The sequence below is a fragment of the Pezoporus occidentalis genome, unplaced genomic scaffold (genome assembly GCF_034315485.1).
Source record: "Pezoporus occidentalis ecotype Australia unplaced genomic scaffold, CSIRO_AGI_Poc_V1 ctg9, whole genome shotgun sequence".
In the NCBI taxonomy this organism is placed as follows: domain Eukaryota; kingdom Metazoa; phylum Chordata; class Aves; order Psittaciformes; family Psittacidae; genus Pezoporus; species Pezoporus occidentalis.
Window position 1 is genome coordinate 5964529 of NW_026916262.1, and position 15389 is coordinate 5979917.

The 15389-nt window shown below is 40.6% G+C and overlaps 1 protein-coding gene across 2 annotated transcripts in view; it reads left to right on the plus strand.

Annotated features, from left to right (window-relative positions):
* CALCR (calcitonin receptor) overlaps positions 1 to 15389 on the plus strand; it is a 171412-nt gene that overhangs the window by 109565 nt on the left and 46458 nt on the right. Inside the window, exons 1-3 of one of the 2 annotated variants that reach the window (XM_062604982.1) lie at positions 2009 to 2121; positions 2622 to 2775; positions 6697 to 6807. In XM_062604982.1, coding sequence (XP_062460966.1) covers positions 2625 to 2775; positions 6697 to 6807 — 262 coding nt within the window. In that variant the 5' untranslated portion in view covers positions 2009 to 2121; positions 2622 to 2624. Of the gene's footprint in view, positions 1 to 2008; positions 2122 to 2621; positions 2776 to 6696; positions 6808 to 15389 lie in introns of those variants that run through there. The other variant, XM_062604981.1, reaches the window with a different exon arrangement.

Below are 15389 nucleotides of genomic sequence, written 5' to 3' on the forward strand. Positions count from 1 at the left end.
CATATGTTACTTCTGATTCCAGTTTATATGTTTCCATACTGTGCAATCTCCTGAGAATGGTCTGTTCTTTTAAAAATTATGTGTAAACGAGGCCAAAAAAAAAGGGTCAAAAAGCAATAGGGGAAAAATGTTCTGAAGCACTGAATCATTTCTACAGTTTCTGTCTGCGTAGCTGGCACTTTCCAATTGTTTCATGTCTGTGTTGTGCTTTATTCTGCACAAAGCAAATGAAACTGCAATGGTATTTATGGCCAACATCACCATCTTTCTGGTCTCTGTCAGTACAAAGTGATTTTGATCTTGTTCGGTCAAACAGATGTGAAGAACAGATACCTCCTTCCTAGAAGAAAACAAAAAATAAATTAAATAGTGTTTCAAGGCAAGGAAAACTAGATGTTTTCCAAGCATAATCAGATGGTTATGCTTTCAAAATAGAGGTGTGTTCCCAAGCTGGCCCAGAGTATCAAAGGAATCATCGAGAACAGAGGCAATGCCATGGAAGTCTCTCTAGCTTTCTTTGTCGATACTGTTATTCCTCTCCTGAATGCAAATAGCTTTGAACTGAGCTATTATGCAAAATAAGAATGGAAAAAATAAGCATGAAATATCTATGAATCACTTCAGAGAAGTGCTAATGCCTGTGGGAATACATGGACACAGAGACCTGAGGGTGTCTAAGAACCTCATCCACACTTCCCTACACTACATGCTGGATTTAGGATATTGCTTGGTTGGTTTTTAAATGATCCTCATGTACTCCAGCAACTCCCTTTAATTTTTTCATAAGTGAGTGATCTGTGATGTTTGGCGTTGCTTCTGTATTTCCTGTTCTGGCTTTCTAGATGCTTATTTTTTCACTTGGATGGCCAGATGAAATGTTCCAAGTGGCTTCACTGGCCAAGTATATCTTTGTGAGTGTGTATATATGCACATAACTTTTATATAAAATTGTTTCTGCCAGAAAATATCTTCCTTCTTATTCCTCCTTTCCATTTCAAGCGCCTGTTTAAGTGCAAGAAGCCTTCACTTGTCCTGTCCTCCAGTCTTCAGATAGTAGCTGTATATAGTTGAAAATGTTTGTATCAAGAGATTAGATAAAATTAAGAAAAAACAATTGATTAGGTGTAATTATAAAACTTAAACAGGGGAAGTTTAGATTGAATATAAGGAAGAAGTTCTTTACTGTAAGGGTGGTGAGGCACTGGAATGGATTGCCCAGGGAAGCTGTGAATGCTCTGGCCCTGGCAGTGTTCAAGGCCAGGCTGGACAGAGCCTTGGGTGGCATGGTTTAGTGTGAGGTGTCCCTGGCCATGGCAGGGGGGCTGGAACTAGATGATCTTAAAGTCCTTTCCAACCATAACTATTCTGGGATTCTGTTATTCTATAAGAAGATTAAACTGTGATGGTTTGGTGCAAAAGATTCAGGATAAAGTAATGGCGTTTTTTTAAATAAGTCAAACAACTGGGTTTGCTGTGTATTTTATCAAGGTATTTTAGTTGTGCAAATGGGAAAAAGATGAGATGCAATTGCTTCTGATGTGCAATTAAAAAGGAATGAGAAGTAAGCTGATAGTTGAATTTTCAAGCTTGTCATGTTTTCAGTCTGAACCACTACAGATGCTTGCTTAAAGACCTGTGTACTAATTTTTCCTGGAAAAAAATGTCAAGTTTGTATGTTTATGAGAATCCTAAATTTTGAAGCAGCCTTTAAATGACTCTATATGTTTTTGTGGTGGCTCTAGTATGGTTTAGTATAGGGAAAAATAGGAAAGTGCTACATCAGCATTGTTTTTGCTTGGGGAAGCAGAGGAGCTAATTCTTTCATATCACCCACATGCAAAGTGTCTTGATACAGGATTAAAAAAGCAGAACAGAATTAACTAAGGCTCCATACTCTCATTTCCATTCAGGCTCACAGACCTGGGCTGTGCAACAGAGGGATGGCTGAATGTATGGAAATAAAGATAACCAACCTCTTTACCTCACATTTTTGCCTTCCAGAGGCAATGATCCTTCCTTTTGCTCTACAGGCAGATCAAATTGGGAGAAGTCAGAAGATGCCACTTGATAAAGAGGACCTTGCTATTCAGACTCTCAAATTTAGGGATACTTTGCTTAAAGGTACTGAAGTAGAAGCTAAGACCAGGTAGTGAGGTTAAAACTCTCTGCCCTGTGTTTCTATGACCACACTTGAAGAAGCTCAAAGCAGGTGACATAAACCATGAAATAATCTGTTTTGAGGCTGTGGCATTGAGTTATTTTGTCTGGGCAGTCTGGAGGAAAATCAACACGAGCAGAAGTACATGGGTGTAACTCTGGGAAGATAGAAATTTTTTTTTGCAGATCAATAAACTAAATTAAAAATTGAAGACTTTATCAAGTATTTAATGGTGCTCTCTTTTGTCAAGAAAAAGGGCTTGGTTAAAATCCTGTGTTTACAATGAGGTAAACTACTAAAAAATCAACATTTACTTTCCAAACAGTATAAAGCCCATCATAATGCTAAACATATGTGCAAATAAAAGGCCTTTGAAGAATGCCTGATAGAGATTTGTGATTTTTATTTTATTTCATCCTTCTGGTTTATTCACTTGTACTAACAGTTTTTCCTTTCTGTACAGAGAATGGTTCCAAGTCTTTCTTCTACTGTAAATTATACTGATCCTACATTAGAGCCTGTTGTAACTGAAAATTCAGTCATACGACAGAAGATAATAGATTCGCAGTTCAAATGCTATGAGAGGATGAACAGAGCTCCTCCGTATAAGAAAAAAGGTAAAAAAAATCTAAAGGAATCTGTTTGTATATTGCCGTGCTCCATTACATAGCTATAAAAAAACATTTTCTTCTGTATACTAACCATAGTCTTCCTTGCTGTGCAGTTTCCTTCCTGTAAACAGTAGTCAAATTCACACTTACTTAGCATCCTCTTAAGTGCAAAGAAAGAAAAAAGCCTGGAATGAGCCCAGGGAATGAACAGCTCTTCCTTCCTTCCCATGCAGACAGTACCTTCGTCATCTATGTTTCTGGCTCAGTGCTTTGCTGCTTGAATATCTCCTGTTCTTGCTTTGGGAATAGCATTCTCCAGAACCTTTCAAAAAGCTCACACAGAGATCAGACTGTGAATGGTGATCTCTTAAATAGAAATGTTGTTCTGTTTGCCTTTGTCATTGTTTCGTTTTTCTGTTATTTGTGATTTGACTGATAGCCGTCATGCTCAGTACCAGTACAGGTGTTTCAGGTATTCTCTATTCAGCAGTAACATTAGCAAGAAGAGGTTCATAATGCACTGAGCAGGCATCTTCACTGTATACGAGCCATATATTAAGATTAATAAAAAGGGAAATGACAAATAATAGTGGTGCTACAGAGGCACAGTATAAATGAAGCAGCATTTCCAGAACTAAGAGTTCTGGTTGCTTTTTCTCACAGAAAATCCATAAGAAGTTATGAGCAAACTATAAAAAAAAATATTGAATCCATTGTAGGGATTTGTGCAAATAAAGAACAGAGATGATGATGACATAGTTTAACAAAAAAATGTATTAAAAAATCATGATTAAAAAACCACAACCTAATAGAAGGGGTGGAGATAATATGTGATTTTTTGTAATGCACAAACAAAGACATTTCTACAGCTTTTTACCACAACGATTTTACTGGGCTCTGTAAGACTCAAGGAAGAATTAGATGTTAAGATATTCAGGTCTTGGTGCAGAAATGTTTGGGGATGAATATGGAGATTTCACTTGCTTTAAATAGGTCTTTGTTCAGGCAAAAAATGGGGAAAACCCACAAGTGTTTAAACAGGCTTACAGGATAAAAAGCATCATGTTTCAGACATAAACAAGCCTTTAGTTGCTGAACTTGAGGAGGAAAACACTGTCTGCCCAGATTACTCTTTTACGCTTCAGCTCTATAAATTTGGTATCCATTGATAGCTCTGCTGGATTCACCTTTCTTTTGCACCTTGCTCATGTTATTAGCTGCAAAGAGATGAAGTGTTTTCCCAATATGAGCTTGGAATTTATACATCTCATGACATGTGAATTCCTGGTAGTGTTCTCAAGGGCTGCATTGTTGCAGGAAGACAGCAGTGGCACACCTGCAGCCATCCAACACAGCACAGCAGTTTCTGCAGTCTTTCAAGTGGCAGCTAGATTTAAGTGATGCCACTGGGGACTGTTATGTTCATAGCAACATGCACTTAATTCATTTATAACCCAGAATGAAGATAATGGGTGACTACAGAATCATACCAACACTACTGAAGTTGCGGTTTCAACTAAATTGCAGGATCTTCATCAGCCCTCCATATGCACACTTCATAAAGGATTGGAAATGGACAAGGGTCTAAGTCTCTTAGCTGCAAATTTGAAAGACTGGATAGGATGAGATGGGAAATTCCCTTCATGCAAAGGACAGCAGTAGCAGTACCTCCTAGGAGGAAAAGCCCAACATATGAGCTGAAGGAGTATACTGGGCATGCATTTTCAGCACAAACAGTAGTGGAGTCTAGCACTAAGGTTCGCCGGAAAGCCCAATGTCTGGTACAGCTTCACAGAGCTAGCTGAGATGTGTCTGATTTGTCACTGGTATCTTTGCAGTACCTGATGTAACTTACTTGTACACTGGAGCAAAGATAGTTTAAATCCTTCATAATCAATGAGGGCTCAAAGCTGATGGCACTGAACTGCAGAGAACTGCATAGTATCTCGCACTCGGGAGCCGGAGAGATGGTATAATACAAATGCCCATTTCAAGGTAGAATTGATTACTTTAAATCCCACACAAATAGCATAATGAATTGCTCAGGCACATGGAAGCACCTGAACATCCCTCTAGGACAGTGCAGTACTTCCACACTAAAACTGTGTCCATCTAAAATGTGGTGCTTTTAGCTGGTGATTTGTATAACAATATGGTGTTCAACTCTTCTTTTTCTGTTTTTATTACTTATACTGTTCTATTTCCTGCAGTGCTTAAAAGAGAAATACATGTTTGTGTGTGTGGATATCTATATATGTATGTGTATATATATATATTTATGGGTGTATGTGTGTATATATATCCTGTTAATTACCTTGAAAGACAAATTCCACAATGTATAGATCAACATCAGTGGTTTTATTTTCTTTATCAGGCAAGGAAAAGGATTTAGTACTAGAAATCCCTAGCAAACTCATTCTGCAGTGTCTTTCAGATACAAGCTCAAGTTGCAAACATTCTCTGCTCTTCTTTTTCTTTGATATTGCAAAACAGTTCCTAAAAGTCTTTCAGATACATCTCAAAGCTAGAGAAGAGCATGAGAATGCCTGAAGGATAGACAACAAAACTGCTGATACGATGATTGGTTAATTAAGTGAACAAGTAGCATTAGCACATTTATCTTGACAATGGAAAAATAGATACGCATAAAATTCTAGCTAATGAAGAAAAAGTGTTCATAAAAAATATCTTTTTTTTGCTGGACAGCTAATCTGGGGGGAAAGAATTGAGAAAGTTTTATGTTTCATTTTTTAATCCACAACTATTTTGACTTAAAAACAGCTATTGGTGCATCTTGAGATGTCTTTTTACAGCTTTTTTGCTTTAGTAAGAAAGCTTTATCTGTGGATAATTTCAAAAGCACCAGAAGCAATTACCTGCCCATATTTTATTAACTTCATATGGTTGATAGATGCCTTCCATATGATTCTTTCAAAAACAACCTACATGGTCATAGAAGCAATTCTGAACAAAAGCAAAAAAGAAACCAAAAGCAAAAAAGGAACCAAAAGCACAAAAGGCAAGATATATCTTCTCACTGTATAACCTTTTAATATGATGGTCATGATGATAAATAGCTTTTCCCCAGCACAAACTGATTTTAAATGGAAAATAAGTAGGAAGTATACAGTTGGATTTTTATGTTTTGCTTTAATAAATCCAGTGAGTCAGAAAAATATGTTACAGCAAGCAGTCTCACAGCACAATTTTTGTGGACCATAGTATATAACATCTCTGTAACAGGAACCAAGAATGAGCTGAGTTCTGTCTCCCTAAGACGGCCGTTGTTTCTGGGGCTAGGAACAGTCCTTGGGACAGAGCCTGGACAGTGCTGCCTTCCCAGAAGGGGCATGAATCACAGCATGCCTACCCAGACAACATCAGCAGACAGTCTGCCTGTTACAGGCTGGTCTTGTACCCACTTCATCGGAATTGTAGTTATGTCACTGACCTCTAGTGTTGAATAATGCAGCACCTTTACAGGAACCTGTCCCTGCAAATACTGCTTTTAGCTGGGACATCCCCACAAGCACTTCCTGCCTTTACATTTCAAAGACTTGATTTTCAGACCTGCTGAACAGCAGAAGGTGAAATGAAATGTGGGTGTAGGTGTCTGTGAGGTGCCACGTGTGTTATAGCTAAGGACAGAAGGTGGTTCAAAAAGAGAAGTTTATAGGATCAGACCCTACGTTCAAAGTTCAGTTCAACAGTCTTTAAAGCATTACTTTCCAGTAGAATGAACATGATACTCAGGTCAGCAAGACCAAGCACTCAAATACCACTCAAAGTGTAGCAGTAACAACAGGTTTTATTGCAAAAAGAAAACTTTATTGTCTGCAGACAGCTATAGTCCTTGAGAAGGTAGAAGAGAGCAGATTCAGGAGTGACTGTGTTGAATTAACTACTGCATTCCTCTTAAATGGCCAGGACTGTTCTGCAACCGAACGTGGGATGGCTGGTTGTGCTGGGATGACACACCTGCTGGCAGGATCACTGCTCAGAATTGTCCAGATTATTTTCCAGACTTTGATCCAACTGGTACAGTATTGCTTTTTATTATCTTACTTTTCAAATGAGGTCTTCAGAGCATTCATGCCATCAAATGGAAGCATTTTCCCAGTGGCATTTTTAGAGCATTGTGAAATCTTAGAGGGTTTGGCTGAAATTAAAATATATCAAGCTAATGGGTTGCTTAATTTATATATTTGCATTTGTAAAATATTTTACATTTATTTATATTTGTGTAAATGTAATCCATAATCCATAGCCAGAATTATGAAATGTAGTTTATAAAAAAAACTAGCTACTTAGTTATAATGCCAAAACATTTTTAGCATCTCATTCTGAGGTTTTGTAATGAAAATACTTATGTGCATGAAACATGTATCAGCATGGGTTTTGTCCAGTTTTTGTTGGAAAATACCATTTTATGGAAGATGAGCAGAAATAACGTTCTTTCAGTCTCCAAGTTTCAGTTGTTCATTGAATTCTTCATACAAATACTAGCAGCCCTGCAGTCTAGGAGAAGTAATTCAAGAACATTTAAAAGGACAAGTGCAATGAAAAATCAAGGACAGAAATATTGCTAAATAGATATAAGGAAATACTACACACAAGTATAAAAGCGCAATGTTATTGTTTGAAGAAAGAAGCAGTTGTGTGTTCCATCCTCAGGACATGTTGCTTATAGGCGGTGCTTGATGCCACAGTGAGCTAAATCCAGCATAGACACAGGATGCCAATTGCAGTTAAAAACTGTGAAACTAAACATTTGGAGGGGCAGGATATATAAAGCTAAACATTTTAGGTAAGGTTAAACCAAAATGTATGTTCCCAACTGGAAAGTAAAGAAATAGAGTAGTGGATAGATGTGAATTAATTACCCAGTATCCTTAGCTTATCCTTAGCTAAACTGTTGATTTTACTGAGCTTGTTGCCTATTTAGAAACAGAGAAGTTTCCAGCTTGGATCAGACCTATTGTGCATTTTTCTGAATCCCATTTGCAGTAGATGAATAGGAAAATTTACAACAAGGTTTCTGCTTTCCCTGCTTCCATGGTTTTCATAGAAAAATAATTGTGGCACTAACAGTCCTAGTTTATGCACATTTCATGTGCTCCTCAGCTTATACCTGCAAAAGTGGGTGCTGGACAGCCCTGTGATTACAGAATTCTCCCAACGACTCAAGATCCTTATCCCGCAGTGTGTGTTTACTGAACTACTCTCCTGCTTGCTCCCAAGCCACCTATTCCCAGGTTTTCCACTTGCCTACTTGTCTCCAGTGACTTGTTCTGAGCTAGTTGCTCCCCTACAACAGCAGTCTTCAAAGTAACACTTGAAGTCCTCCATGGAGAAGCACCTCACTCCACTTATTAATGCTTATTAACACCAAGGCCTGCGGCTTGTATAGCTGATTGTAAATCACTGCCCGATGTACAAATGTGTCCTGTAGGGTCTGGTCCACAGTGTGTGCATATTGCAGTTATTCTTTCTGCCACAATTTAGAAGTATTCCTGTTCTCTCTCCACAGCCACAGGAGGAAAAGCCTCCTCCAGTTATTCAGCTGCTACTGTCCTATCTGCTGTCCTGTTTAGGAATAATACCTGTGTTCTTCTGGACTCAGTATTTTCCCCTGGCACGTCTCTGTTATCCTTGTCAGAAACTCTGTCAGCCTCTTTGCCTGCATCCTGATCAGTCAACACTGTTTCCCTGGCTTGGCAGCAGCTCAGCATCTCCTGGGTGAGCCAGAGCCACTTTCCTAGAGTAGCTGTTGAGTAACCCAGCATGTATTACAGCTACAGTGTCAAACCAGCGTGTAGCCAGCCTTTACTTTACGGGTGGCTGATCGTCACACAGGGGCTTAATAAAGTAGGAGGGAGACAAGAAATCGTGAGGGCAACTAAAAATCTTTCAACTGCTAATGGAAGTGGCTGCCACTTATAGGTAGCCAAAAGCTCAGGTTCAGCTCTTGTGAGAAGTCTGTCAGGTTTTGTGTCACAAGTCATTATTTTCTCTGGTAATTTATGCCTGATAAACAAAATACAGCTAGATTTTCTGCTGAAAAACAGGAAATTCATCATGAAGAACAATGATTTCACATGATGAAAACTGCAATGCCTGTCAGATTTGCTTCACATTAAGTCTTTATATATGAAACCACCTTGCATATATTTTAGGCATTCAAGTAACTCCATAGACTTCTGAAACAAGTGTTTCATGCTGTGCTGCATTGGGCTGCACAGAGATCTGCTGAACCGATGTGTATCAGCTCACTGATGACAAAGTTACTTTTGTCTGAGGCCTGGTATAGCTTTGAGTTCTGGAATAAAATGATGTTGTTTAGCTGTCTTTTGTGCTTTCATATTTACACATATTTTCCTAACTGGAAAAGCGAAACATTATCCAGTAGCATGATTGGATTCTTCTCCGATCTGCACCTGCGCTAGAAAGTTATGTTGGAAAGTAAACAAGGTGAAATTGTATTCTGGAGAAAAAGACCCAGAAGCAAAATGATAGAGAACACAATCAGTGCTTTGTTCATTTTGTCTGACAACTTCAAAACTAACTACCAGCTGTAGTCCCACTTATTTCACTGAAATTAGGAACAGTTCTTACTAGATAGGCATTGTGCTCTGAAAGAAGGAAGGAGCACTCTGATAATCCAGTCTGTTTAGTTAGCTAGGGCTTCCCACACTTCCCTCTTCACCTGAAGAAGCTCTTTCCTGTGAAAGGAAATTAGTACCTGAAAGCTAACAGACAAACAGAAACTCCTCTCTACAAACTGTGACAGCTTTTTCCTCTTCAAGAAACAACTGCTTCCTCTTGTAGCAATCTCTTTCTCACAATGGCCATCATGTGCAATGTGATAATGCATATAACCAAATTGATTTGTCTGGAAAACATACCAAGACCTACTGCTTTACTGCTAGTGACAGCAGGAAATTCATTGTCTCATCCAGTCCTGGCTGTGAACCTCTGAGCAGGGCTGCTTTATACTCCCTTATTCAGGCAACTTGTACAGTTTCTCTTGAAATGTATTTTATATTCATATTTTATCCAGGTTAATCTTTGGTGTAATCACTTTGAAAATGTTTCCAGGTCATGCTGAAATTGCTGGGAATTGAATTTGATAGGAATTTAATATGTAATTCATGCTGGTAATATTCTTGTTAATGGAAAAAAAATATCACAGTATCACAGTATGCTAGAGATTGGAAGGGACCTCAAAAGATCATCTAGTCCAATCCCCCTGCCGCAGCAGGAACACCTAGATAGTGTTACACAGGAATGTGTCCAGGCGGGTTTTGAATGTCTCCAGGGAAGGAGACTCCACAACCTCCCTGGGCAGCCTGTTCCAGTGTTCCGTTACCCTCACTGAGAAGAAGTTTCTTCTCAAGTTTAAGTGGAACCTCTTGTGTTCCAGTTTGTACCCATTACCCCTTGTCCTGTCATTGTTTGCCACTGAGTAGAGCCTGGCTCCATCCTCGTGACACTCCCCCTTTATATATTTATAGACACTTATAAGGTCACCCCTCAGTCTCCTCCAAACTATAAAGACCCAGCTCCCTCAGTCTTTCCTCATAAGGGAGATGCTCCACTCCCCTAATCATCTTTGTTGCCCTGCGCTGGACTCTCTCCAGCAGCTCCCTGTCCTTCTTGAACTGAGGGGCCCAGAACTGGACACAATATTCCAGATGGGGTCTCACCAGGGCAGAGTAGAGGGGAAGGAGGACCTCTCTCGACCTACTAACCACCCCCCTTCTAATACACCCCAGGATGCCATTGGCCTTCTTGGCCACAAGGGCACAGTGTTGGCTCATGGTCATCCTGTCGCCCACTAGGACCCCCAGGTCCCTCTCCCCTACACTGCTCTCTAACAGGTCGTTTCCCAACCTATACTGGAACCTGGGGTTGTTCCTGCCCAGATGCAGGACTCTACACTTTCCCTTGTTATATTTCATCCAGTTATTCCCTGCCCAACTCTCCAGCCTGTCCAGGTCTCGCTGGATGGCAGCACAGCCTTCTGGCGTGTCAGCCACTCCTCCCAGCTTAGTGTCATCAGCAAACTTGCTGATAGTACACTCAATTCCCTCATCTAAATCGTTGATGAATATATTAATATATATAATAATATGAATATATTAATATATATAATATATTGTGGATGCAATGGCCTTTTAGGGAGGCAGATTTATTGGGGGCAGCAGGAGGAGCAGAGCATTGACCTCTGCCATCCATAGGCTGCTGGGTTTGTGGTAGGGGAATGTTGTATTACCCACCTCACCCTGCCTGCGCAGTGTCTTTGTTCGGGATTTATTAGGTGCAGTCACATAGCAATGAAGCTGAATGTGTAAGCTGCACTGTGGCAGCCATACCTTTTCATTTCACTTTTGCTCCCTTTCCCTTAGTCAAGGAGCAGTGAGTGGCTAACAGCAGTAACCAGCCCAGCCAGCAGGGAGCAAACCCGGCTCAACTTTATGATCCAAGGCTGAATTTAGCAAAACTCAGTTCTCCACTTTGTTAGGTTTCTATCTTTGGTCCCACTTTGTAAGCCAGTTACTCATAACTCTCCATGTGGCTCTATGATCCAGGTTTCTAGAGGTGCAGTTTGGAAACAGATCCATATGTATTCATAAGCAGTTACCTCAGATGATGATGAATGTGTTGTTACCTCTCATAACCAAGGAACATGGAAATATAGCCCTACACTTGCTGGAGTGTGGATCTCAGCAGCAGAAGGGAGAGAGGCACTGTGGTAGTTGTGTTCTATGCAGCTCTCTCCTGTGCCATACTGCAGTCTCTCAATTGCTTTCTCTTTCTGCAAAGTATCTTTAGAGAATTAAGGATAAATGCTCCATGGAGGAGAAGTGAGGACAGATGCAATAGCTCTTGCAGACCCTTTTGGACTTAACCAGCTGTGATGCCTGTGACCACAAGGGACTGTATTTGAGGGACACACGCACACTCTTCTCAACTGGCCAAATGGACAAAGCGTTCAGCTGAGTTCGGTTGCCAAGCTGACAAGAGCAGCCACCGCAGATGAGAAATCATGGCCTTCCGCAAACCACAGCGAGAGACTTTGGGTGGCAGCAGCAGTTGCAGCCCCTTCTACCTACCTGGCTCCTAGCAAGCAGGGAGACCAAGTACCTTCCCAACTGTGATGTTCCTTCCTGCATGCCCCGTCCATCATGTGCTCCTTCCCACTCAGCACTGTGCCTCGGCAGGGCAACATGCCTGCGCTCACAGCAGGCTGCAGGCAATAAACTGTGTCCTTGCTGTGCAGGAGCCCCAGACACCTGCTGAAGCACCCCGAGCAACACAGGGAGGAATGGGCTTGGGAAAGCCCTTCTGTTGCTGCCACACAATGCAGATTTCCTGACTCTGGCTAAAAAAAAAAAAAAGCCAGCTCTGGATTCCTGCTGGTCCTGTTTTCCTGTCTGAAAGTGACATCATTTAGACAGTGATAAATAAACCAGGTCTGAACTCTTTGTCCAGCTTCTTCTTTTCCCCCTACCCTTCTGTGCATTTCTGTCCTGCTTCTTAGCAATCTTGACAGCTGAACTTTAAAAATCAGTTCTTATCCCCTCAGTGCACAGTATGACTGTATTATACAGATTCCATTTCTGCTGACTGAGGCACTCTGATAATAGTGGTAATGCTTCACTTAGTAGGACACTGGAAGTTTTCTAGGGTTTCCATTGTATTATATAAGATGCTTTTTTCATTTTTGAAAAGTTTTCTTTAGAATATTTATTGAGGACATAAGTATATCAGATGTGCTCCATCAGCTATTCCCTCATCTGCAAAACTAAGTACTACACAGGTCTATCCAAACAATGGCAAAGAATCCAATGTCTGGTATGTGCTGAGTATGTACTGCAACAGAGGAAAACTTACTTCAACTTCCAGCTTATAACTTGACAATAAGTAAAAACATTGGTGTTGACTCTTTTAACTTGTGCTAGCTATAGAGTTGGTCTAATTGTAAAAATGCTGATTGATAGAGTTGTCATGCTTGTTTGGGTTAAGATATTTGTTAAATATAAATGGCTGAGGTGTTTTTATGAAAACATGATTCATAAAAGCACTGTTGGTAACACAGACAATGCTACATGCAAAACTATTACTACTAGTTAATCTTCTTAGACACTTGCACTACTCCCATGAAAATACCGCTGCGGGTGAGATTTCTCCTTTTTTTTTTCCAGACAGTTCTTGCAGTGTCTGTCTTTCTAAGCTAACCACAGAGAGCCAGTACAACTGGCTATAAATTGCATAACTTAAGGTTTCTAAAATCAGGTGAGACAAATCGCAGGCAATGCCACTGTTCCTTCACTTTGGATAATGTGATGTCCAAGTGGTGGGCTATCCAAGCTGATAGGGTAAGGCAGAGCCTAAAAAATTAGAGTTTGCATTGTATTTTAATAATCTTAAAGCCCACTTTTCCATTTTGCATTACCCATCCTTACACATTTTCTGTTTCTTTAGAGTTTACTAGGTTCTTCTGGTTAACATTAAAACCACCTCATGCCCAGGTTCATAATACTACACCTTGTACTAGGCCACTGTAGAATCATAGAATAGTTAGGGTTAGAAAGGACCTTAAGATCATCAAGTTCCAAGCCCCCGGTCATGGGCAGGGACACCTCACACTAAACCATACCACCCAAGGCTTCATCCATCCTGATCTTGAACACTGCCAGGGATGGAGCATTCACAACTTCCCTGGGAAACCCATTCCAGTGCCTCACCAACCTCACAGGAAAGAATTTCCTCCTTATATCCAATCTAAACTTCCCCCATTTAAGTTTAAACCCATTACCCCTTCTCCTGTCACTACAGTCCCTAGTGAGGAGTCCATCCCCAGCATCCCTATAGGCCCCCTTCAGATACTGGAAGGCTGCTGTGAGGTCTCCATGCAACCTTCTCTTCTCCAGGCTGAACAGCCCCAACTTTCTCAGCCTATGTTCATACAGGAGATGCTCCAGTCCCCTGATCATCCTCGTGGCCCTCCTCTGGACTTGTTCCAACAGTTCCATGTCCTTCTTATGTTGAGGGCACCAGAACTGCACACAGTACTCCAAGTGAGATCTCAGGAGAGCAGAGGGGCAGGATCACCTCCTTTGACCTGCTGGTCACACTCCTTTTGATGCAGCCCAGGATACGGTTGGCTTTCTGAGCTGTGAGCGCACACTGAAGCCGGCTCATGTTCATTTTCTCATCAGCCAACACCCCCAAGTCCTTCTCCGCAGGGCTGCTCTGAATCTCTTCTTTACCCAACCTGTAGCTGTGCCTGGGATTGCTCTGACCCAGGCATAGGACCTTGCACTTGTCACGGTTAAATAACTTTTGTAGAACAGTGGTTGGGTTACAGACTCACAGCTATATTTCTGCATAAAATTGTAGATTTAGAAGAGATGTTGGACAAGTTTGAGTCACTTAGGTTGACAGTAGGGAAGCTTATCTCCCAGTCCCTTATTCTGACAACATTACAGCAAGAAATCCACGAGCCATGGCTGCTTCCAAACTAGGAGCACTTGTGTTTGTCTGGCTTCAAGGTAAAGTATGAGGCCACATGTTTTTTTCTAACTTACTGAGGCCGCACTAAGCTTCAGCAGAGTGCCTACACAGATACTGAAGTACAGAGATGATGGTATTACCATTATACTCTATGTCATATTAATAAAAGCCGTGTACTTTGCAGAGTGCAAGGGATAGGAGGTACAATGTTTGTACGCTGTGTTCCATGGTAGTATAACCATTAATCTTCTATCTATGACTGAAGACTTTTTCCAGCTTTAGATAATATCTGGCAATGAGTACGTTGGGAACATTTCTACACAGGCAGCCTGAGATTATCTCCAAGCTGCAGCGATGGAAGGCTGAGATAACATGTACTGTTCTCTTGGTGTTGTTGATGCACGTATTGATTTTCAACAAGTCCCCCAAAACAGTGATTTGAAACTCGAAGTAATATCAAAAGTATGCTGTGTTCTGGAGGATTTTCTTCTTTTTTCTCTTCTTTTTTTGCAATGACACTATTTCTAGTCAGAGGAAGATAGCTCAATCTATGATCAATATTATCAACTGCTTGCCAATACGATCAGTTGTTTCTTTAGAGTGTATAAAGGGAATACAAGTCTTCCAAATTAATGGAATCATTGATCATCAGAGCTGATTAAGAAAAATAAATGCAAATACTGACCACAGAAAATGAAAATGTGCATATTCAAATGCTAATTGGCTCTGTAGAAGTGTGTTGACTGGAAATGCTTGTAATCTGTATATGAAGCCAATAAATTTATAAAGTTACAAAGGGGAGTCAAAGTAGACTTTTGAGACTTTAAAGTCAGATTTGAAAAACTGTTTTTCGTAAATAAATGGCTGTGTCATTGTTTAAGAAAGCATAAAATAATTTAAGTTTATGATTTTATCCTGCCTTTGTTACTCAAGCAAACTTTCCAGTGACTCCCATGTGGGTAATGCTTAAAGAGAAGGCCAAGGAACTAGTCCAAAACTTGACAGGTGTTTAGGAGTAACTGTCTGTGCCTCAGCATCCAGGGTGTCCCAGGCAGAAATGTGAGCATGGCCAGGAGGACACAGGCACAGCACACATCTGT